Source organism: Saccostrea echinata, unplaced genomic scaffold (genome assembly GCF_033153115.1).
Source record: "Saccostrea echinata isolate AGI-Se365-2 ecotype Australia unplaced genomic scaffold, CSIRO_AGI_Sech_v1 ptg000023l, whole genome shotgun sequence".
In the NCBI taxonomy this organism is placed as follows: Eukaryota; Metazoa; Mollusca; class Bivalvia; order Ostreida; family Ostreidae; genus Saccostrea; species Saccostrea echinata.
This window is the reverse complement of record NW_026889772.1, coordinates 1,747,508-1,774,009: the sequence shown is the minus strand read 5'-3', so window position 1 is coordinate 1,774,009 and position 26,502 is coordinate 1,747,508. Positions and strand designations below refer to the sequence as shown.

At 36.1% G+C, this 26,502-nt stretch overlaps 2 protein-coding genes across 4 annotated transcripts in view; one reads left to right on the top strand and one right to left on the bottom strand.

Annotated features, from left to right (window-relative positions):
• LOC133191060 (uncharacterized) overlaps positions 1 to 26,502 on the bottom strand; it is a 103,723-nt gene that overhangs the window by 65,451 nt on the left and 11,770 nt on the right. For 2 of the 3 annotated variants that reach the window (XM_061326740.1, XM_061326737.1), the window contains exons 7-18: positions 25,942 to 25,966; positions 25,779 to 25,880; positions 22,488 to 22,594; positions 22,238 to 22,362; positions 20,518 to 20,645; positions 20,153 to 20,262; positions 13,220 to 13,372; positions 11,258 to 11,382; positions 10,894 to 11,031; positions 9,207 to 9,416; positions 2,680 to 2,769; positions 1,722 to 1,802 (exon numbers count right to left, since the gene is read on the bottom strand). In XM_061326740.1, coding sequence (XP_061182724.1) covers positions 1,722 to 1,802; positions 2,680 to 2,769; positions 9,207 to 9,416; positions 10,894 to 11,031; positions 11,258 to 11,382; positions 13,220 to 13,372; positions 20,153 to 20,262; positions 20,518 to 20,645; positions 22,238 to 22,362; positions 22,488 to 22,594; positions 25,779 to 25,880; positions 25,942 to 25,966 — 1,394 coding nt within the window. Of the gene's footprint in view, positions 1 to 1,721; positions 1,803 to 2,679; positions 2,770 to 9,206; positions 9,417 to 10,893; positions 11,032 to 11,257; positions 11,383 to 13,219; positions 13,373 to 20,152; positions 20,263 to 20,517; positions 20,646 to 22,237; positions 22,363 to 22,487; positions 22,595 to 25,778; positions 25,906 to 25,941; positions 25,967 to 26,502 lie in introns of all 3 variants that reach the window. The other variant, XM_061326739.1, reaches the window with a different exon arrangement.
• Positions 5,312 to 7,074, top strand: LOC133191053 (protein wech-like). The gene has a single exon (XM_061326727.1). It carries the CDS (start codon positions 5,335 to 5,337, stop codon positions 6,994 to 6,996), a length of 1,662 nt encoding a protein of 553 aa, XP_061182711.1. The 5' UTR covers positions 5,312 to 5,334; the 3' UTR covers positions 6,997 to 7,074.

Sequence of the window (26,502 nt, the reverse complement as noted above, 5' to 3'; positions counted from 1 at the left end):
CTTGACACTTTAGGGAGTATGTCATGACTTGACACTTTGTGCTTTATGTCATGACTAAGAATTTGTGCTGTATGTCATGACTTGACACTTTGTGCTGTAAGTCATGACTTTACACTTTGTGCTGTAAGTCATGGCTAAAACTGTGGTCATTACTGATACTTTGTGCTGTTTTGCCAGTTAATTACATGCACTGTGCTGTATTCCAGTAAATGACTAACACCTTGTGCTGTTATCAGTTAATGACTGTCATTATATGCTATATGTTAGTTAATGACTGAAATTTTATATTTTATTCCAAATAATGAATGATATGGCCACTAAGTGATACATACTGTTGAATGCTGCATCCCCTGTAATCTCATACTAAGTGATACATACTGTGTCCCCCTGTAATCTCATACTAAGTGATACATACTGTGTCCCTGTAATCTCATACTGATACATACTGTGTCCCCTGTAATCTCATACTAAGTGATACATACAGTGTCCCCTGTAATCTCATACTAAGTGATACTTACTGTGTTTCTGTAATCTCATACTAAGTGATACATACTGTGTTTCTGTAATCTCATACTCAGTGATACATACTATGTCCCCCTGTAATCTCATACTAAGTGATACATACTGTGTCCCCCTGTAATCTCATACTAAGTGATACATACTGTGTCCCTATAATCTCATACTGAGTGATACATACTGTGTCCCTGTAATCTCATACTGATACATACTGTGTCCCCTGTAATCTCATACTAAGTGATACATACTATGTCCCCTGTAATCTCATACTAAGTGATACATACTGTGTCCTCTGTAATCTCATACTAAGCGATACATACTGTGTTCCTGTAATCTCATACTCAGTGATACATACTGTGTCCCCTGTAATCTCATACTAAGTGATACATACTGTGTCCCCCTGTAATCTCATACTAAGTGATACATACTATGTCCCTATAATCTCATACTAAGTGATACATACTGTGTCCCTCTGTAATCTCATACTCAGTGATACATACTGTGTCCCCCTGTAATCTCATACTAAGCAATACATACTGCGTCCCCCTGTAATCTCATACTAAGTGATACATACTGTGTCCCTTGTAATCTCATACTAAGTGATACATACTGCATCCCCCTGTAATCTCATACTTAGTGATACATACTGTGTCCCCTGTAATCTCATACTAGGTGATATATACTGTAGAATGCTGTCCCCTGTAATCTCATACTAAGTGATACATACTGCGTCCCCCTGTAATTTCATACTAAGTGATACATACTGTGTCCCCTGTAATCTCACACTAATTGATACATACTGTGTCCCCTGTAATCTCATACTCAGTGATACATACTGTGTCCCCTGTAATCTCACACTAATTGATACATACTGTGTCCCCTGTAATCTCATACTCAGTGATACATACTGTGTCCCCTGTAATCTCATACTAGGTGATACATACTGTAGAATGCTGTGTCCCCTGTAATCTCATACTAAGTGATACATACTGCGTCCCCCTGTAATTTCATACTAAGTGATACATACTGTGTCCCCTGTAATCTCACACTAATTGATACATACTGTGTCCCCTGTAATCTCATACTCAGTGATACATACTGTGTCCCCTGTAATCTCATACTAAGTGATACATACTGTGTCCCCTGTAATCTCATACTAAGTGATACATACTGTGTCCTGTAATCTCATACTCAGTGATACATACTGTTGAATGCTGCGTCCCCTGTAATCTCATACTTCTGTTGATTTCTTGGTATTGTAATGCTCTCTTCCAAATCTTCACTGACTGACAATAAATCATGTGATAAGTACATTTATAGTCAACATAGTCAAATTAAGGGTATATAATTTATAAGTATATTTATAGTCAACATAGTCAAATAAGGGTAATTATAGTCAACATAGTCAAATAAGGGTATACAATTGATAAGTACATTTATAGTCAACATATTCAAATTAAGGGTATATAATTGCTAAGTATATTTATAGTCAACATAGTCAAATAAGAGTGTTTATAATCAACATAGTCAAATAAGGGTATTTATAGTCAACATAGTCAAATAAGGGTAGACAATTCATATAAAGGGTGACTAGTTAAGGATGAACATTGTACTGCAGGAGTACAATCTATACTGTAGCTTTCATTCTTCTCGTGAAGATCTTAGGCCTCTCTCAAATAGGCAATGTGTTATTGAACACAATTATAAAATAATGTAAATTTAAATTGTAAAAATGAATAATTTGCAAAACTTTTAATTACATGTTACTGTAATTTAATCAACGGTTCATGAGAGATGGAAGGTAAATTACAAACTGACTGATGGTGAATGAATAAAAATAACTGTCCATGCATGCCCCCCTCCCCAGAATATTCAAGAATTCAGGGCTTACAAACAGATGATATTTTAAATTAGGCATATTTCATTTTTGTGAAACACAACACATAGTGACAAAGATTCTTTTCCAATGAGCATTTTCCAACATTAGTAATACGTGGTCACTAATGCTGTAATTTCTTTGAATAAAAAGAACATTTAAATTGCTTTTAAAATTTCATTTAAAATTCTTTAGTCATCACAAATTAAATTGTAAAAAATAGATCAAGTTTCAGAATTTATCCCTCATAAGCTAATCAAAAATAGTGTTTAACAGTACTGACTTACCTTGATCATCCCCTGGAATCGCCCCTGGGGACAACAGTCCTCACCCCCAATCCAGAAACCCATTGTGGTTGGTAGGGAATAAGGTCGAACCTGGTGAAATTAAAAACATTACTTATAAGTCATGCACTCCTGCCGAAGTACTAGATAATTTTTTTTTAGAAAGTAATAACTGTCTATGAAATTTGGTACACATTCAATAACGTGCATTGAAGTGGTATAATTTTCCATCTGAATGATATTTAATTCTGATTTTGTGACATTTTACTGACAAAAATATTGATAAGAAGGTGTTTTATTCCCCCTTTTCATCCTGATCTGCATCTATTTACAGTGCTCAGTTTACCTTTAAATCTTATCAGGTGATATGGAAATACCTAGTGTCACATGACAACAGTGAACCAGGAAGTATAAATACCAAAACAAAAGTACAGAATGGCAGAACCACTTACTGAAGAGCAGAGAATAATGTATAATATGGGATAAAAAGCTAGGTAAATACTGTTCATTCAATATTATATTATAAGATTAAAGTTAGAAACGGATTTTACAAATTTGAAGGGCAAATTATTAAATTCATGCAAACAATTTTTGTCTCATAGATTTGAAAGTTTTAAAGATATTATAATCACCTTAACCCTGCTGAAGAGGCCTAAAGTCTGAACCCAATAAGCATAAATTTCATAATTTTATAAAGGTCACATAGTAATCATGCCTCCTAAATGCTCAGGAGTAAAGAGGATTTTCTGACATTACAATTTTTCATTGTAATACCAAAAGAACTCTGCCCTTCTATGAACCTGGAACTTGGGGGACATTTTGGTAGAGCAATTCTTATTGTAAATACATGCACGATAATTTAAAAATAATTTTGTAGATGTCTACAAATACAGAGTTTTACAATGTATCTCAACGTGTTCCAGAGAATGATTCTGTGAACACACTGAATTAAAACTACCTGAGGACTTTTCAGATTAATTCAACAATGCATGTGTTTTTCAAAAGGAATTGCATATAAATTCCTGCACATTAGAGTATAATATTGATATAGCTGCAGAACTGTAGATGACTCTAAAACAGAAAATCTGGACAGACATACATGATCTAATGTTTGCCTTCTTTATCAGAATTTAAAAAAAAAAAAAACCACCCTGTTTTTACTTTTTTGTAATTATCTCCCATTAGAAAGCAGCACTTATGATAGTCCTTTATTTGTGTTTATATGACCTAAGGGTTACCCAAGTATAGTGTATGGCAATTTAAAACAGGGCAATTAGTTCTGGAAAGGGTCAGAATTCTTATGTTAAAGCGACAGTACGGCTGCAAAATGTGTGCTTTTTCATCCAAATTTCCCCAATATGTCATTAAGAAATAAGGTATAAAGTTGATGTAAGCAGTTTGAGAAACAGAAATATTCTCTACTCAAACAAAATGAACGTAATTAGAATCTGCCGGAAAATCAAGGGTGGTACGAACTGGAGCAATCTTAGATCTGTTTATTTGTACCACGTGAATTCTAAAACGGCACGTGCCTACACTGTAGAGTTTACAGTTATAATGAATATTAGGTGAAAGCAATTTTCAAAAACACAAATTATCATAACTTTCTGATAAAATAATCTAAAATAATAATCGTAAAGATTTTAGTCTGCATTCAGGCAAATTTAACAGAATTAAAAGTACAGATGTTTACGTTTTGTGTATTGGGGTCCGAGAAAGGAAAAACCAACTAATCATACGTTATCGCAGTAAACAAAATATTTTTCTGCACAGTTAAAAAAAATTAGCATTTCAAATGGCAACAATGTTTATAAGTCAAAGATGTATTTTTTATGTTGAGTTTACACTATTTTTTTCTTTGAAAGCGACAGAAAAATGAGAAATGATAACAAGTATCAACAAACCTGTCGAATAGAACCTTCGAGAGCCCTGCGTGAGTGTCGCCGAATTCCCGTTTCTTCCTTATCCAGCGATTATATTAATCCCCAAACTAAATTTTAGTCAGGAAAGTTGCTTTTTCAAGTTCTATTTTCAGTTTCTTTTTCTTTTTGGTCGACTTTGTCAATGTAACGGGCCTAACGGGATTCCCTCTCTAACCATGCTGTTTTGTTTATGAAAACTACGCATGCGTGCATAGCATGGAATGTGGAACCCCGAACACGTTGCGATGTATATATTTAAGTCCCATAAATAACTATCAATTTTAATGAAATAATCCAAATCATTTAATTGTAAAAGTTGTAATTTTCTGAAAGTTTATAAATTTATGAGTAGTAAAAAAATTCCAAATCTTGTCAGAAAATTTTATCTAGTCAGTTTTTTGATGAGATGCGCCTTACTGTCACTTTAAAGGCAGCATACATTTTAGTGAAGACAAATGAAAATGGGTAGCAATGGCGAAAAAAAAAAAATTATTTTGTTGGGTTTTACTCCATTTATAACACCCCTATGACTAGGAAATCTTTTCCATACATGATATACAATTTAAACTGCAAGTGGTTGAAATCTGTTCAGCTGAAAATGTTCCAAATTTTGTGTCCATACATACATACATGCAACAGGTAAATATAAATAGTATTCAAGTAATCAAATAGATTTTATTTCCTTATTTAAGTCATTTATATTTCACAGATATGGTCAGTATCTGGGAATAACAATATGGCCACTACCACCACTCAGGCACAGGAACTCATAACCTGTGACCTTTGTATCAAACCTGTCCAGCAATTCTGTAACAGCTGCCAAGTCGGTCTGTGTGAGGACTGCATCAACAAACATGTCAACAGCCTCAAGTCCTTGAAGCATGACATTGTTCCTTTCACAAAGCGTACAGTACAGCTTGTGTTTCCTCAGTGTACATCTCATTCCCACCAGAGATGCGAGGTCCACTGTCAACAGTGTGATGTCCCAGTCTGCATCAAATGTCTCACTGGTCCTAAACATAAAGGCCATGAGTTTCATGACATGGCAGACATAATTACCAAAATGAGAGAAAAAATTAAAAGAGAAACAGAAGAAATTGAGGGCATTATTCCGAACATCAGAGAAAAGGATGCAGACACTGAAAATAAAATTTCAAAATCCATGGCCCACTTTGTACAACTTAAGAAACAAGCTAAAAACCAAAGAAAACAATGGCACCTAGAGGTGGACACCATCTTTAACAAAATGGAATCCCTGATCCAGTCACTCAGAGATCATCATATAACAACTCTAAAATCATGTCAGTCCAAACTCAGAAGTCAGAATTCCAGTATGATCCAAAATATTCAAGAAAACAAAGAAATTCTGAAGTCTAACAAAGTGTCTGATGTCAACAACTACCAATCTAAACTGAAGGAATACAGGAACATTACACAAATACCTGATTTATCATTGCCCTCTCTTCAAACAAACACAGTCCAAGGGAGAGAACTCAGCATAGAATTAGGAGAATACAAGGCTACACTGACACAGACATCACTATCCAGTCTGACAGATGAAGTCTCCTTTTTATCTGTTAAGGAATTATTAGAAGAAGCCAAAGTGATTGCAAACATTCCAACAAATGTTACAAACTTATTCAAAGTGGCCTGTGTAGGATCAGATAAAGCTTGGATTAGTGGTAGAGATAAAATGATAACATGTGTGGACATACATGGAGCTGTACAAGACACTGTCACCAGTACATGTAAGAACTTCCCTGATGACATTAGTGTGACCAGACAGGGAGAACTGATATACAGTGATGGTAACAATAGAACTGTGAACATTGTCAGAGATGGGAAGACAGAGACACTGATCACCACACCAAGGGGCTGGCATCCATCAGGACTGTGTTGTACCAGGTCAGGGGACATCCTAGTTAGTATGGTTGCTACTGATCGTAGTCATCTTAAAATAGTCTGTTATCAGGGACAGAAAGTGACACTGGAAATAGATAAAGATGAACATGGTGATCTAATCCATCCAGGAGGAAAATATGGAGTGTTTGTGGTGGAGAACAACAATGGAGACATAGTGGCCTCTGATCGTAATGTTGACACAGTGGTAGTGGTGGACAGGACAGGAAAAGTCAGATTCAGATACAATGACAAACCTTCAGGGGGAAAGAAATCATTCAGTCCTAAGCAAATAGTGACAGACTCCATGGGGCACATCATTGTGGCTGATTATTTAAATGACTATCTACACATCCTAGATCAGAATGGACAGTTCCTGAGATGTGTGGATAATTGTGGACTAGATGCTCCTGGTGGACTGAGTGTGGACAGTGAGGGGAGGTTGTGGGTAGGGTTGTATGATTCAGGGGAAGTGAAAGTCATACAATACATGAAATAAACAGCAAATGTTTATTCCTTATGAAATGTCTGTATTATGAGTTAATTACATTGATGAAACATAACATGGAAATCATCCAGTACTGATTGAAATAAACACTAAACAACACCAGATTTTTTCTTGCATTCTGTGAATTACTATAAATGTTCCTAAATTAGTGCACTCAGAAATTGGGCTTAAATGTCATCTTATAACTGATTAGTGTCATCATAAATAATTAAGAAACTAAACAATATATATTTTCTTTGAAACTGAGGTAAACACTGATTAAAGAAAAGAGAGGTTAAAGCCAAGGGAAAGGTCAAAGTAAAAAAAAATGTTGATGCAGTTGAATAGCTTACATAAATATGTATCAGCAAATGAAGTTTTATAAAGATATCTTGAATGGTTTCTTTGAAACTGAGTGAAACTCTAAACAAGAGACCCAGGGGCAACATCGCTCACCTGAGCACTTTGGTTAAGAAAAAGCAGAAATCAACTCAGTATTGAAAAGTTTAAATAATTATAAAAATGGGGGGGGGGGGGGGGGGGGTGTTATGATTTGAACAAGCTTGAAGCTAAACTTCCTAAGGATGCTTTTGAATTAATATGACACATAATGGCTTTGCTATTCTTAAGATGAAAATTTTTATTGATATATCCTTTATATTCCTTTGTATAACTATGACCCCCTGTTATGGCCCTCTACTCTCCTGGGAGGTCATGATTTGAACAAATTTAAATCTACATTAACTGAGGATGTTTTTATATTATTATGACCAATCATGCCTTTGTTGTTCTTGTGAAGATTTTCAAAGATTTTTCCTATGTAAAACTTTTATCGCCCATTTTGGCTCCACCCTACCTCCAGGGGTCAGGATTTGAACAGGCTTGAATCCACACTACCTAAGGATGCTTCCACATAAATATGTCTAATAATCATGGCTTTGCTGTTCTTCTTCAGAAGATTTTAAAAAAAAATTTCCTATGTATTCCTAGATGTAAAACTTTGATCACCCATTCTGGCCCCACCCTCCCCCATGTGTCATGGTTTAAACAAACTTGAATCTACACTACCCCAGAATGCTTCCATATTAATATGATTGATCACAACTTTTCTGTTCTTGAGAAGAATATTTTTAAAGATTTTTCCTATGTATTCTCTGTAAAACTTTGATCCCCCATTGTGGCCCCACCCTATCCCCACGGGTCATGATTTGAACCAGTTTGAATCTACACTACCTGAGGATGCTTCCATATTAATATGACTAATCATGGCTTTGCTGTTCTTGAGAAGAGGATTTTTAAAGGTTTTCCCTCTGTATTCCTATGTAAAACTTTGATCGCCCATTGTAGTCACACCCGACCCCTGGGGGTCATGATTTGAACAAATTTGAATCAACACTACCCCAGAATGCTTCCATATAAATATGACTAATCAGGGCTTTGCTGCTCTTGAGAATAAGATTTTCAAAGGTTTTCCCTATATATTCATATTCATTGTGGCCCCACCCTACCCCCAGGGGTCATGATTTGAACAAACTTGAATCTACACTTCTTCACAATGATTCTACTTAAGTTTCATACTTTTAAGCACAGTGGTTCTTGAAAAGATTTTTAAATGATGCCATTAATTTTTCGCAAAATCATAATTTTTTCCCCTTGGAAGAAGGTGTGGCACTTCATTTGAACAAACTTGAATCCCCTTTACCCAAGAATACTTTTTGGCAAGTTTGGTTGAAATTGGCCCAGTGGTTCTTGAGAAGATGAAAATGTGAAAAGTTTATAGCGACAACGACAGACAACGGACAAATTTCAATCAGAAAAGCTCACTTGAGCCTTCGGCTCAGGTGAGCTAAAAATGAAAAAAGAAATCAAGGTCAAAGTAAAAAAAATATTGATGCTGTTGAAAAGCTATCCCCAATATGTATCAGCATACAAAGTTTGATAAAATTATCTTGATTTGTTTTATATTTACCTGCATATTTATACTGTTGTGGTTCTTACCTCCACTGTGGTGCTGTGGTAGTATTTACCTGTACAGGTGTGTTATTGTGGTTCTTACCTCCATGGTGGTGCTGTGGTAGTAATTACCAGTACAGGTGTGTTTCTTACCTCCATGGTGGTGCTGTGGTAGTATTTACCTGTACAGGTGTGCTATTGTGGTTCTTACCTCCACAGAGGTGCTGTGGTAGTATTTACCTGTACAGGTGTGCTATTGTGGTTCTTACCTCCACGGTGGTGCTGTGGTTGTTGGTGTACCCTGTGACATGAGTCCCATTGTTACTGACAGCCACCAGGTACCACTGCCCCACCCTGATGCGGACAAAGGTGTCCAGTCCCTTAGTACATGTCCAGTTCTTTCCTTTGTAGTACATCCAGAAATTCTCAAAGTGGTAAATTCCAAAGTCCTTACAGGAGGCTACACCTCCAATTACAGTCTGTAATAGACAAAGAATTTATAATACGTCAATGACAGTTTGTCAAAGCTGATTATCATGTTTTACATTATGTCTACTGACAGCTTCACCTCCAATGACAGTCTAACAATGATACAGAATTATTATATCTACAGGAGCTCACATTAAATCTCTTCCTATTTTGGTTCAAAAGATGTAATGTAAAAGTCTAAATTCTGCCAAAGATTGCTAAATTATTGTAGATCACCAAATTTTTCAGATTCTTATTGTATACTTGTACAATGGTGGTAATTACCTGTACAGGTGTGTTATTATGGTTCTTACCTCCTACCTAGATAGGTACCTGGTATTATTAAGCGAGACAAAATTTTCACATATTTTGGTTATTATTGTATATAACCTTTAATTGATGATAATACAAATATAAGCGAGACTGTTATTTTTTGAGAGCAGACATTCTTGCATAATTACGCAAATATTGAATTTTCTCAAATAAAAAACAAATGTAATCAAAGATTACAAAGCTCACATCGACCAATGTTGTCTATAAGTTAAGCAAATCTCACATCATATTTTTTTTCTAGTTAGTATACATCCCAAGTTCAAAATCCTTGCAAGTTTGGTTTAAGTAGGACTTATAGTTACTTGGAAATGAACCTGCTCAAAAAACTTTTATTAATCAAGAAAATTTAAGTTTGTTCCAACATCCAAAGCAAGTCTGGAAGTATCCAACTTAAGATGCAATTTTAATCAAAACAGGCCATATAATTATAGAGCTACTCCAAAAACATTACCCTGGTTACTCATGTGGAAAATGTAGGTCAGATTCAGGATCCAAAGCAAGTCTGGAAGTGTCCATCCTTAGATACATCATCCATGCTAATTTGCTTAAAGTATGGCTTAAATTCACTCATGTGGAAAATTTAGGTTAGATCCCACATCTGAAGCTAGTGTGGTAGTGTCCATCCCTTGATGCATCGTCCATGCATGTTTGGTCTAGATAGGGCTTATAGTTACTTGGAAATGAGACCTGCTCCAGAAACTTTAACCTGGTCACTCACCTGCTCCTAAAACTTTAACTGGGATACCGACGCTAATGCCGACACTGACACCAAAGTCGGGGGGTATAGCATTAGCTCATCTCGACTTCATTGAGGTGAGCTAATGATTTACAGTATATATACCACTTGTGAAAATAAATTAAAAACTAAAAAAAATTGAAAATAAAGTAAAAACATCAAATTCAAAACAGAACAAACAATAATTATTCTATTAAGAGAAAATGAAATAACCCTTTAGTAAATTAAAAGCTGCAAACAGCCAGGTGAGAAAAATGAACAAAACAGACAATGATGCAGGGATCCCTCTCTGCATAAAAGACAACAGGGCTAGGGAAAGGATCACACAAAAATTCAAACTTTAATTTAGAAGCCTAGAGTTCTAATTAATCTACAGTGATTTCATTTTGTTTTGAAGACAATGAGTTGTAAGTACTGACCCGTCTTGTCCCGTCAGCTACTGCTGGTCTAACCCAGGCTGCTATTGTGTACCGCGGTCCCGGGGACCAGGGTCCGAGGTCAATATAGCCATCACGAGAACCATCAAACACAGCTCCACACGCAAATGGCGGATCTGACTAAGAACGAAACATCTTTAGTATATTATCTAAGGTGAAGATATGGTCTAATATGTAGATTACACCTATCATGGTCTAACCCTGGCATCAAAAGCAATAAATTCAAATAAAATCTAATTAATATTTACATATCATTACATTGTTAAGTTTTTACTATAAACATGTTTTATCACTTGTGTAGATATTTCACAGAGATTTTTACATCCATCAACAACCGATAACTCACTGTATTGTCTTCCACACATTTCGCGTACGACTGACCGTTCACACTGAAGGGAAATACACAGTGGTCTCCCCTCTGGTCACCACCATAAACATGAATCGTGTTCTCCGGAACAGCAGAACAGAACCCTATAACAGAAATCAAACTTAAGCTTCTAACAGACATAATACTACCACAACAGTAATACTTGTGCTTTTAACCAGAAAGAGCACACCTTAATGTAAATAAACATAAACTAGACATCATTGAGATGGTGGCCATCTCAAAGGGCCCCGCTTTCAGCAACAAACATGAAAATGCAAGGTAGCCTATTTTTGACCTATATCCTTGACTAAGAAACTTCGTTCAAGGTCACTGCACATCCATTGACCAGTGGCACTCTCTGAGTGAAGTATGAGCCACACTGGACCAAGGGGAGAGAAGATATTCTCCGGACAAGGATTTTTCATATAATTCTGCTATGACCTTAACCTTAGATCTAGAAACATGGTTCAAGGTCACTGCACACCCTTTACCCAAAGACACTCTGTGGGTGGAGTATGAGCCAGTTTTGCAAAGGAGAGAGAAGATATGCTCCGGACAAGAGATCTCAGACGGACGGACGGACAGACTGATCACTATAGGCCACCCGCAGAGCGGTGCCCTAATTAATTTCAATGCAAGTTTATGATCATTTAAATTGATGATTTAATTCTAAAGTGTAAAGAAAAAAATCTTTTTAGTGTTGTGTTCCTCCAGAATAACTTCTCCACCAAGCCACATGATGGGTTATTCCTGTGGAACAACTTATCCATCAAGCCAGATGGTAAAGCATTCCCTTAAAATAACTTACCCACTGAGCCAAGTGATAAAGTGTTCCTCTAGAATAACTTATCCACTGAGCCAAATGATGGTACATTCCTCTATAATAATTTATCTAATAGCCACATGGTAAAGCATTCCTTTGGAATAACCTACCCACTTGGCCACATGGGGAACATTCCTCTCAAATAACTAGCCCATTGTGCCTCATTGTGGGACAATACTTTAAAATAACATACCTATTGAGCCATATGATGGGATATCCCTTTGGATTATTTAACCTGCTGAGCCACATGCTGGTGTGTATCTTTGGATTATCTTACCTGCTGAGCCACATGCTGGTGTGTACCTTTGGATCATCTTACCTGCTGAGCCACTTGCTGGTGTGTTCCTTTGGATTATCTAACCTGCTGAGCCACATGCTGGTGTGTACCTTTGGATCATCTTACCTGCTGAGCCACATGCTGTTGTGTTCCTTTGGATTATCTTACCTGCTGAGCCACATGCTGGTGTGTACCTTTGGATCATCTTACATGCTGAGCCACATGCTGGTGTGTACCTTTGGATCATCTTACCTGCTGCGCCACATGCTGTTGTGTTCCTTTGGATCATCTTACCTGCTGAGCCACATGCTGCTGTGTACCTTTGGATCATCTTACCTGCTGAGCCACATGCTGCTGTGTACCTTTGGATAATCTTAACTGCTGAGCCAAATGCTGGTGTTTTACCTTTGGATTATCTTACCTGCTGAACCACATGCTGGTGTGTACCTTTGGATTATTTTACCTGCTGAGCCACATGCTGGTGTGTACCTTTGGATTATCTTACCTGCTGAGCCACATGCTGGTGTGTACCTTTGGATTATTTTACCTGCTGAGCCACATGCTGGTGTGTACCTTTGGATTATCTTACCTGCCAAGCCACATGCTGTTGTGTTCCTTTGGATTATCTTACCTGCTGCGCCACATGCTGGTGTGTACCTTTGGATAATCTTGCCTGCTGAGCCACATGCTGGTGTGTACCTAAGGATTATCTTACCTGCTGCGCCACATGCTGGTGTGTACCTTTGGATAATCTTAACTGCTGAGCCACATGCTGGTGTGTACCTTTGGATCATCTTACATGCTGAGCCACACGCTGGTGTGTACCTTTGGATCATCTTACCTGCTGAGCCACATGCTGGTGTGTTCCTCTCGTTTTCGTAGAAGCTGCAGTAATCAAACACCTCACACTTTTCCCCTGAGTAACCATCAGTACATACGCACTCTCCTGTTATTCTGTGACAATGTCCACCATTTTTACACCCACAGTCATACTCTGAAATTTATTTTTCATCAATCAGTGTTGAGTCAAGAGTTTTAAAGTATGAGGAGCCATTGTATGTAAGTTTTTAAAATACATTGCAGATAGCAGTAGATTAATGAGACTCGGGATTAAGGTTTAAGGTTTATTTTAAATATAACACTGAATTTAATAAAACCTTTGATTGTAATTTAGATAGTTGCTCCATACACCATGTACAGTATAATTTGTCCAAACCGGATACTGCCAGTTCTATAAAATTTGGTCAGTTTAGACAGAATCCGGAGTGCAGGAAAAATGCTGGAAAATATTTGAAATCTACTTTTGTTGTTTTATTTACAAGTACAATATATATGAAGGAAAAATGTATTTAAATGATAAAATCAACCAATATTTTGGAGTCTAGAAATTATAAAATGGTCTTGCATGACTTACTGTAAATTTTTCTTTTTTGTTCACGAAGTTTTAGACTCAACGTGAAATGTTACCTAAGAGTCAAAATCTACAGAAACATATATTGTACTATATATCAAGCGGCACGGGTTTTGCATGTCAAAGAGTGCATTCAACCTAACCATAAACACAATTATTTATGATTTGATAATTATTGGTTTGAATTTTTAATAGTTAAGTAAAAATTAACGTCTTCCCTCCAATGTTATGGCACCATTGTGAAATGAGACGTTTGAGTTTCAATCACGATTTAAATTTTCATTTGTAAATCATGTACCTATATTGTATTGATTTTATGTTATACTGTGTGAAATGGAGTTAAAAGCAAGTTAAACATGAAAGTAATTTATTTTAATTTACTTGCAATTAAATGTTATATTTCTTCATGACAAGTGGGCTGTGTCACCGCCGCGTTTCGTCTGACTTCATGGCACTAATGTAAACACACGTTAGCACATCTACCGTGAAAGGTGTTAATTGCTTAGAAGTAACTCAGTTATTATGCTAGGCCAGATTAGAGGAAATAATTACTGTTAATTATGAGCAGTTGGGACCAGTATGGCCGTTCGGAATACAGAACAGACAGTATCCAGACTACACAGAATTTTTTCTAATGAATTTGTTAAAAAAGTGCATGGGACTAAAATTTATAGCCGGAATATACAAAAATCCGGAGTACTCAGATTCCGGATTAGACAAATTTTACTGTATATAAAATTATGGAATTTCATCAAATCTTTTCACATATTCATAATAAACAAACACAGTAACCTTGCCAACTTTGACGTTCATTAACTTCTAAATATGAGGCAAAATAGGACAGTTACACTTGTAACCTGGTTATCTGGTGTTTCTTACATCACTGGTTTTCATGAATCTGGACATGTAAGTTTAATATATCATCCAAACTGGCTTGTTTTAAAATGAATATACTTCAAACAACTAAACAAATAACCCAATTGTTACACCTGGCCTGTACGATACTTACTTTTACACCAGGTCTATAAATTTCTTTTCGGTTACATTAAAAAATAATAAAAAATTGGCTGGTGTTCAGGGGGGTCGAACCTGGTTGCTTTGGTGCGAGGGGCGGCGGGTGTATCGATTCGGCTATCCGGTCAGTAAGTATCTTATCGATACTTTCTTTTCATATCTATTATATGCTATTTTAATTTAAATCACTTTGGGGTCTATTTTGCGGCAGGTAGTAATTCGGTCTAAGGGTATTTAAACTCGTGTTTTTGGTTCTATTGTCATTCGACAAGTTAGCCACGACCTATTAGTTAGATCTACAAATGTCCGATTCAGACGGGAGCGAGCAATCTCCACGTGGTAGCCCGGGGATAAGTGTTCTTCCCGAGCAAAACCGACGTATGTTCAACAACGAGTTTAGCCGTGCTCAGGATAACCGTTCGCAAACTTTGACTGAGGACCTTACTAACGCTGAAGCATTCCAGTTGTTCTCCTGTAAGTTGGACGCAGCTTTAGCTGAAAACAAAAAGCTTCTTTTAAAGGAGTTAGAGGCCAAAAAATCAACCAGTTTTTCCAAAGAAAATTCTGTTGATTTCAAGTTGGAGCATCACAAAGAAAGGTATAACTTTTTAACAGATTTACAAAGTGACTTTGAAAGTATAGACAAATATATTGACTATGGTGATGTTTTGAATGCTAAAGAAATAATCAAAAAAGCTGTTCTTCGTATTAAAGACCAGAAAAAAGTTATCAGAATTGCAGATAAGTACGGTTGGGATGTGGCCAAAGAGTATAAGGATGATCCAATTACGGAGAGTTCCGAAGAAAGTCAAAGACTTCGTCAAGCAGAAGCCAGGGCTAAAAGGAAAAGGTTTGATAAGAGGAATTATAATAATCCTTTTCGTGCAGATAGCAAATTTTTCCAGCAAAGATTTACTCCTTACACCAGGCAGTTTGGCACATACGGGAATTATGGAGGACCTCAGTCTAGCCCCTACAGAATACAACCAGACCAGTGCCTGTATTGCAACGGGTTCGGGCACTCGAGTGTCAACTGTCCACTCAAGAAAAAGAGCCAACCCTTCGCGATCGGGAAGCCAACTTCAACACAAACCAGACCCTCCACAGATAATCAAAGAACCTAAACTGGTAAAAGATATTTTGTCTTGTGAAAGAGAAATTATAAATGTACAAACAGTTAAAGGAAGTCTAGTAAAAAACATTTCTTTTTGGAAAGACCAATTGCGTGCAGAACAATATATCATTGATATTATTCAGTACGGTTACAGTATTCCTTTTGATTGTTTTCCAGAATCAATTATGTTGCAGAACAATAAGTCTTCTCTTGAACATGAGGTATTTGTAGATAGCGAAATAAGTAGTTTGTTAGACAAAAAAGTAATTGTAAGGTGTATTAATGTTCCTTCTATTGTAAATCCTCTGTCAGTTTCTATAAATTCTCATGGCAAGAAAAGACTTATTTTGGATCTCAGACACGTTAACAAGTGTGTAAGAAAAAATAAATTTAAGCTAGAGGGTGTTAGTAGTGCTATCAAATTTTGTAAGAAAAACGACTTTATGTTCAAGTTTGATCTTAAGAGTGGCTATCATCATTTGGACATAAATCCATTGCATTTTAAGTTTTTGAGTTTCTGTTGGAAAAGTTCCTATTATTCTTTTACAGTACTTCCCTTCGGCTTGAGCTCTGCTCCTTTTATTTTTACACAGTTGCTCAAGCCTTTGTTAAAGTATTGGAGAGCACAAGGTCATAGAATTGTTATTTATTTAGACGATGGATTTGGGTTAGCAAACGATCTGGAATCTTGTAAGGTTATGTCTTCAGCTATTAAAGCAGATTTAAATTCAGCAGGGTTTCTGGTTAACGAAGATAAGAGTGTTTGGAATCCTTGTCAATCTATGGAATGGTTGGGGTTTTCTTGGGATACTGTACATGGTATGCTTTTCATACCTCAATAAAAAATTGATAAATTATTAGGCAAAATCAGGGATGTTTTTTCTTCTGAAAAAAATTACACCACGTGTTCTAGCTAGTATAGCTGGAAACATAATTTCTTTCCAGCAATCTTTAGGAAATGTATGTGCTATTATGACAAGAGTTATGCATATGGTTATTGCCAATTCAGTTTCATGGGATCATCCTATTTTTCTCACAGATGAAATTGCGATTGAACTTAACTTTTGGTTGTTTAATTTGCAATGTTTGCCTTCTAAATGTTTTCTTAAAGGCAGTTTCATTCCACAAAGGATTGTTTATACGGATGCAAGCAAGTACGCAGCGGCTGGTTACATTGTGGAATTCGCAGATAGTGTAGTGCATAAAATGTGGACTTCTGTGGAAGCTCTGAAGAGTTCTACCTGGAGGGAGATGAAAGCAGTTGAGACAACTTTAATTTCTTCCGCAGATAAGATTAGCAACAGAACTGTAAAGCTTTATACTGACAATCAAAATGTAGTTAAAATAGTTAATTCAGGTAGCATGAAAAAAGATCTTCATAACATCGCACTTAATATTTTTTCTTTTTGTATTCAAAATCAAATAACACTAGAAGTAGAGTGGATTCCGAGAGATGAAAATATAGTTGCCGATTGTTATAGCAAAGTATATGATTTTGATGATTGGTCTGTTTCTGATATCATTTTTCAATTTTTTAGTAAAAAATGGGGACCATATGATGTAGACCTTTTTGCAGATTGTAACAATTTTAAGGTAAAAAAGTTTTTCAGTAAATTTTGGACGCCGGGGAGTTCTGGGGTTGATGCGTTTGCCTTTAATTGGAAATATTTTAACTCTTGGATCGTTCCCCCAGTTTCTCTTATTCCAGATGTTATTAATCATTTAAGTTTGTGTAAAGCGCATGGAACACTTATTGTGCCAAAGTGGACATCGTCTCTTTTTTGGCCTATGCTGGTAAATGTGGATGGAGAATTCAAAAATTTTGTGATTGACTATGTTGAATATGACAAACCAAGAAATTTTTCATTGCAGGATCTTACAAAGAAAGTGTTTTTGCCGTCGTGAAATTTTTCTCGAACGTAATAGTACTTAGCGTTAATTTTGACAGTTAGACTTATTCAGACGCATTTGTTTTTATGTTCTAATGGTGAGACATTTATGTGTTATTTTCTGCTGGGAGTCGGGACTGATTTTTCTTTTTGCATTTTAAGGCTGAGAGCCTGATATGTGTTATGGTTGGCTGAGAGCCAGATATGTGTAATGATTGGCTGAGAGCCTAATATGTGTAATGATTGGCTGAGAGCCTGATATGTGTAATGATTGGCTGAGAGCCTGATTTGTGTAATAATTGGCTGAGAGCCTGATATGTGTAATAATTGGCTGAGAGCCTTATATGTGTAATAATTGGCTGAGAGCCAGGATCTACTTATGTTTTGTAGGCTGAGAGCCTGATATTTGTGATTGAATGGCTTAGGAGCCAAAAATGGAAGTTTTATATGCATGTTGGTTAAGGCATTAAAAAAAAAAATTAAAATTTTATTCCTTTATGTTTTATTGTTTATAATTTCAGTTCTTCAACCATTCACACTGGGCGGAATTGAGAACTCATGAAGAGGGGGACATTGCTACGCTGGCTGGAAATATACCACGTTTAATCGAGGCGTCAAAATCAAAGTCCACTTTACGTAAATACAAGACTTATTTTTCTAAATTCGAATACTGGTGTTCACTTCACAATATATCTTCTTTACCAGCATCGCCTGCAACAGTGTCTCTCTTCATTTCTCATCTTGTTCAGAGTAAATCGACATCTTCAGTGCTTACTTCCATTTTTTATGCAGTGCAATGGTACCATGAGAAAAATTTGTTTCCAAACCCGTGTATTGACAAACTTGTGAAAATGACTTTTGAAGGAGCTTTGCGTACTCTTTCAAAAACTTCAGTGAACAAGAAGCAACCGATAACATCTAATATTATTTCCAAAGTTTTCAGCTTAAAGAGTAATATGTCTGATTTATCTGATTTACGTATTAGATTACTGTTTGTTCTTGGATATGCAGGATTTTTTAGGGCCAGAGAGCTATGCAACATTAAGAGATCGGACATAACCTTTTACGATACTCACGTAGAAATTCAACTAAGAAGTTCCAAGACTGATATTTACAGAAGGGGTAACATTGTGCATATAGCAAAACTTAACTCTGCTTTGTGTCCTGTTCAGTGTCTAATTGATTATCTTAGATTGGCTGGTATTCAGAAAGATTCTGATGAATTTATATTTAGGTCATTAAGATATTTCAAAAAATGTGATTCTTATAAGCTTGCTAAAAGTAACAAAGCCATATCTTATTCTTGTGTTAGAGAACTTATTTTGAAGTCATTGCAAGATGTTGGGGAGGATGCGTCGGTGTACATTCACTTAAATCTGGAGGCGCTACAGCCGCAGCCAATTTAGACATCCCTGACAGACTATTTAAGGCTCATGGAAGGTGGAAGAGCGAAACAGCAAAGGACGGTTACGTTAAGGACAGTACAGAGAAGGTTCTATTTGTGTCAAAAAATTTGGGATTGTAATTAAATGATCTTTTCTTTACATTTTTTTCTCAGACGTTTTTATTCGAATCTGGCTAACATTGTCGCCTCCTCCTATATTTGTGTTTGAGTTTTTATTTATGTAAAAAGAATAGGAAATGATTTATGTTCGGCTGAGCGAAGCGAAAGAGAACATAAATAAATTTCTTTTCGGTTACATTAAAAAATAATAAAAAATTGGCTGGTGTTCTGGGGGGTCGAACCTGGTTGCTTTGGTGCGAGGGGCGGCGGGTGTATCGATTCGGCTATCCGGTCAGTAAGTATCTTATCGATACTTTCTTTTCATATCTATTATATGCTATTTTAATTTAAATCACTTTGGGGTCTATTTTGCGGCAGGTAGTAATTCGGTCTAAGGGTATTTAAACTCGTGTTTTTGGTTCTATTGTCATTCGACAAGTTAGCCACGACCTATTAGTTTTCCGAATTTTTTTTTACTTTGATATAATAATCAAGCAGAATTCTTTTGTAGATTGCTGTTTAGTTTCATTTAAGTTTGATCCGATTCCTAGCCTGGAGTTCCATTGCATTTTAAGGACTAATCCTGTGCTTGACTATGTGCTATATCCTCCAAACCGGCCTGTAAAGATGCACCAATGGACGCGTTTATTTTTGTACAAATCTGTTTTATTAAATCTGGTTAACATTGTCACCTCCTCCTATATTTGTGTTTGAGTTTTTATTTATGTAAAAAGAATAGGAAATAATTTATGTTCGGCTGAGCGAAGCGAAAGAGAACATAAGTAGGGTACACTTTTTTTTGTACAATACCTACATTTGCACCTGGCCTGTACAATACCTACTTTTACACCTGGCCTGTAGGGTACACTGTTGACACGAGTGAAGGAGGGCACACTGTCCTGACAAATATCTAGCCCTGTCTGCCTCTCCATTGGAAATTTTCTGTCCTGATCTGTAGTGAAGTAAAAAGAGGACATCATTATGTTTCTATTTTTAATATTTGCATAACTCAGATTTTAAATTTATATTGTCAAGTAAAAATTCAAGTTGTCATGTTAAAATTTGGTTGTTTTTTTTTTTTATAATATCCAATGCATTATGAACAGTTATGAAAAAATCTTTGAAAATGGTTAGGAAGAGTCACATCATCACTCCATAGATTGGATTTATCAAGCTGGCCAGAAATAACAATTTAAGTATATCTTACTTATCCCAGTAAGAACACCCCACTAGATCCGCTCCTACTGGACAGGAAATAGACTGTTGTCCCTGGTTACCATCCACATTGAACAAAATTACATGAGCTGAACTACTCGGTCTGCAGGTCACCTTCGGCTGAAAGAGAAAATGACTTTAGTCTCATGGTAAATTTTATATTGAACTAATGAGTGAGATTAAAGTTAGAAGTAGGACAGTGTTCTATATTTTACAAAAGAATGTTTTAAGCAATAACTCTACTAGTGTCATAATACTTGACCTTAATATATGACCTTGGCCTGGCATGAAGCAATGACCTGATCTCTTGATAAAATACAGTTGTTCTCTTTTATAGTTTAAAATCAAGAGTTATGGACCAAATTCTTGACGGACCAACAAAAAAAAAGTATACTAGTATGCCCTTTGTCCATTAAATCTATCTAGCAGAAAAACTCCACTTTGAACATATGCCCTGTTGGGTCTAAAATGAATATCACCATTTAATCTGGCTACAAAAATCACTAAATCCTAGTGAATACCACTGTGCAAAGTGGTTCTAAGATAATATTTTTTGGCTTGTGGGGTTTGAAACATATTTCTCTTAGAAAAAAAAACATAGACCATTACCTAAACAGTACCATAAAAATGGCCTCATAAACCATAAACAGACAATATAAACCACTATCTAAAACAGGCCATATAAACTATTATCATTAAACAGGTCATATTATACACTTATCCACTGGCTGTGAGTGGGATAGCTCTTTTATCAAACCCGCGACAGGAACTATTCCCCGAGGGCTTGCCCGAGGGGAATAGTTCCTGTCAAGGGTTTGATGAAAGAGCTATCCCAGTCACAGCCAGTGGATAAGCGTTTTATTATACTGATGTGTATCATAATTTCTGAGGGTTGGATTTACCTGATACTACAGTTCCATAGTAAAAACATGAAAAAAAAATTATAAAAGTTTTGAACAAGTATTTGGAATAAGATAACACTGCTAGAATGAGCTGAAATCCTGATGACGTCACAATGCTATTGAAGTCAGGATGACATCATAAGTCTATAGATTGATTACAGGAAATCAAACTTGGCGGCAATAATTGCATGAAAATTTTCCGAGGGGTGGATAGCAAAAACTATACCCCGGGGTATAGCTTTGCTATGTGTGGAAATTTTGAGACTATAAAGATAGTTAGTTTACCTTCTTAACTTTATATAGGAAACATTTTAACAGAAGTATAATAAAAACCACTATCCATTGTACCATTGAACAGGCCATATAAACAACTATCTATTGAACCATTAAACAGGTCATATAAACCATTATCCATTGCACCATTATACAGGCCATATAAACCATTATCTATTGCACCATTAAACAGGTCATATAAGCCATTATCTATTGTACCATTGAACAGGCCATATAAACAACTATCTATTGAACCATTAAACAGGTCATATAAACCATTATCCATTGCACCATTATACAGGCCATTTAAACCATTATCTATTGCATCATTAAACAGGTCATATAAGCCATTATCTATTGAACCATTGAACAGGCCATATAAACAACTATCTATTGCACCATTAAACAGGTCATATAAACCATTATCTATTGTACCATTAAACAGGTCATATAAACAATTATCTATTGCACCATTAAAATCAGCTCTAAAAAAACAACTACTGTACCATAAATCAGGCAATAGAAATTGGGTCTTACTGAGCCTTGCTGTGTTTGACAGATATCTCCATTAAAACGGGCCCCAGCACAATTGTTATCTCTACACAAACACTTCTCTGCCTGGTAACCAGCCGGACAACCAACAGCAGCAAACACGACGGTCTCTGAAAATAATATCTCAACATTTACACTGAGTACTTGTAAACTGATGTACTAATTCTAAATCATCCAAAACATTACCAAGAATTTAAGAAGTGGAATATATTCTGAAAGTCTTTTTTATTCTTACCATTTTGAAGTTCACAATTGTATCCAGTGTACCCTTGATAACATTGACATCTGTAGCCCCGCCCACCAACAGCAACACATGCCCCCTCATTCTTACAGGGACTCAATCTACATCAAGAAAACAACAAAATCTTAATCACTTACATCAATAACCCCGCCCATCAACAGCAACACATGCCCCCTCATTCTTACAGGGACTCAATCTACACCAAGAAAACAACAAAATCTTACATCACTTACATCTGTAATCCCGCCCACCAACAGCAACACATATCCCCTCATTCTTATAGGGACCCAATCTACATCTTAGAAAACAATATAATCTTACACCAATGTCATATGTAACCCCGCCTCCTATAGCAACACACGTACCCTCATTCTGACAAGGACTTGATCTACATCATAAAAAACAATACAATCTTACATCACTGTCATCTGTAACCCCACCCACCAACAGCAACATACACCCCTTCATTCTTACAGGGACTCAATCTACATCACAGAAAAAAATGAAATCTTACATCAGTGACATCTGTTACCCTGCCCACCAACAGCAACAAATGCCCATCACTCTTATAGGGACCCCAAAAAAAGAGCAACATAATCTTACAACACTGTAATCTTTGACCCCTCCCACCAGCAACATATGCCCCCTCATTCTTATGGGATTCATCATCATTGAAAAAAATCACAATCTTATATCACTGGTATATGTAGCCCCTCCCACTTAAAGCAACACATGCCCCTTATCCTTACAGGGACTCAAACTACATCACAGAACAAAAAAGTCTTACATCATTGATACATGTAGCCCCTCCCACCTACAGGAACACACACTCTCATTCTTACAGGGACTTAAGGACATAAGCAACGTACCTTACTTACTGATAATTTTTCAAGATATTCTTAATTCAAGATTATAGTGCCATCAAATGTTTGTAGACAAATAATCAGCATGTATTACCAGGGGTTTTGAAAAGATATCAATTTTGATGAAAATTCCTGTATAATTCAAAGAAAAATATACAAAAATTACTAAACATATATTCTAGATGTTTTGTTTATCCAAACTTGTTTTAGAAGAAGTGTACAACAGGATATATAGACATTAAAATGTAGCACACAGTTCCTTCAAGTATTGGAACTCATCAACTCCAGGGAAAAAGACAAAAGTTCAACCTACGTTGTGTATGTCCTTAATGTACATCATAGACAAAATCACAGTCTTCTAATATTGATACAGCTAAACTTCGAAATCTCGAACACAGATATCTCGAATACCCCGGACATGTCAAAGAAAGGCCGCGGTCCCGACGAAATTTGCTTTATAAATGATTAAAATAAACCCCTCTATGTCGAACACGGTAATGTCGAATACCCCGGTTATCTCGAAGTAAAATTGTGTACCCATTCATTAAAATCACATGCGTTATCTCGAAGTCAGGATAATTTTCCGCTCTGATGATCAAGTCCGTTAGGTAAACTGAATGCTCTATTGATAACACCCACCTGTCTGTCACGCTAGGGTTACCTGTGTTCCTGTGATCAACAGATGATAGTGCGATAATTATACGAAGTGTATGTATGGCTTACCATGATTTTAATTATGCAAGCCAAAGGTTATGTGTATTAGTCTAATGCATACGCGTGGATGACACGTTAATTGTTTTGTGGCTTGGGTACGTTTATCTTGATAATCGCTATAAATTTAATGCTATGTGAAATATGCGTGCATACATAGTTTATGCGTATGAAAGTGAAAATTATAAACATCGAAGTGAAACAAAATTCTGTAATTTAATGCAATTAGAATTTATTGTTCCCATATGAGCGTGCAGAATTTACAATCATCTGTACACACCACCATGTGAGCATGTGTCGCAGTGAAAACTTGTGCTATAGTGCCCTGTGATTCAGTGTTGTTCTATTGTTAGACAAAAGTGCGTGATTCTTCTTTTGCATGTGATTTTATTATGGTAAAATAATTTTCTTCATTTTTCTTACCGCGACCGGTTTTAAACTTACAATGCATAGACGATATCCGTTTTATGTATACATGGGAAACGATAGTAGCGGTTGACTTGCCATGTTGGATTATAACTCTGTGCATATTATACAAAGTTTTTATTTTGTGAATTATAAAGAGGATGCAAAATTCTTTTTATTGCTATATACATTTACATGTATATTAAAGAAAACGTATACAGAATTTCAAACAAGAAGGAATTTTGACATGTTTTTACTATTAAGTACATGTTCTCTGCACTAAGTTTATTTGAAGTTCATTTGAATTATAACCCTCGATATGTCGAACCCCCGGATATCTCGAAGTTCATCAACGGTCCCGTCAACTTCGAGATAACGAAGTTTAACTGTATTTATAGCCCCTCCCATTATCAGAAACACATGCCCCATCATTCTTACAGGGACTAAACCATAGAAAACAATGAGATTTATAGGCCCTCCCATTATCAGCAACACATGTCCCACCATTCTTACAGAACTAAACCATAAAAAACAATGATATTTATAGCCCCTCGCAATATCAGAAACACATGCCCCATCATTCTTACAGAACTTAACCATAGAAAACAATGATATTTATAGCCCCTCCCATTATCAGAAACACATGCCCCATCATTCTTACAGAACTTAACCATAGAAAACAATGATATTTATAGCCCCTCCCATTATCAGCAACACATGCCCCATCATTCTTACAGAACTTAACCATAGAGAACAATGATATCTATAGCCCCTCCCATTATCAGAAACACATGCCCCATCATTCTTACAGAACTAAACCATAGAAAACAATGATATTTATAGCCCCTTCCATTATCAGAAACACATGCCCCCTCATTCTTACCAAACTAAACCATAGAAAACAATGATATTTATAGCCCCTCCCATTATCAGCAACACATGCCCCATCATTCTTATCGGAACTAAACCACAGAAATGATTGTGACTGTAACAATAATTATGTAAACAATATTCCTGCTAGAGGTCAATGGGTTAAGGAAGCAGGTGAAATGTCAAGAATACTAACAGTGAAAGAAATACTGGAAATCCATAATTATGCATGACCACAAAAAAATTTCATTCTCAAATAAATTTGTACTATTAAATATCATAATTAATAAGCAACAAAATTCGTGAAAATATTGCCTCGCTTATAAATATCAAATAATGCAAAAAATTTTCAAAATGCTTGAAAATTTAAAATAGAAATGATTCAACATTAACTGAAAAAATCTTGCCATTAAGATATATATAATTTGAAACTTACGGCTGAAGGCAAGGCTGTGTGCGAATCAGGGATAGTTGTAGCTTAGGAACACTCGGGGCAGACTTCAGGGCAGGGAAACAATTCCCCGGATATCCTCCACACCTTCCCTCAATAGCCTGAGGAACTCCTGAAAAAAGTCAATATCTAATTATAAACTCCACACCTTCCCTCAATAGCCTGGGGAACTCCTGAAAAAGATGATCAATATCTTACTATTATAAAGCAAAAGAAGAAAACACAGATGATAGTCTAATGAAAACTATGAAATAACACAGGTATTTTAAGTGATTCTTACACAGGTCAGATCAGGGATTTTCCTCATTTAAAAGTTACTGAAAAGTTTGTGTTCTGCTTGCTACATTTAATGGTTAAGTGCCTGACTGACCCACCCAGAAATATGACTCAGAAAAGAGAACAAAAGAGAGTTTTATTATCTGAAAATTTATGTATATATAAAAATTTCATCTCCTTAGATATAGCCAAAAAATTGGATCAGGAGCATTTTAAGTACCTGTATCCTAATTATACAAATATACCTCTGTATACTGTACTCAAAGAATTGGGTACTCCCTGATAACTGTAATATCTACATGTTCCTAAATCATAAACAGTATCTACCTGTATCTTACACAATATCTACCTGTATCTCACACAATATCTACCTGTATCCTACACAATATCTAACTGTATCCTATATGATATCTACCTTTGTCCTACATAATAT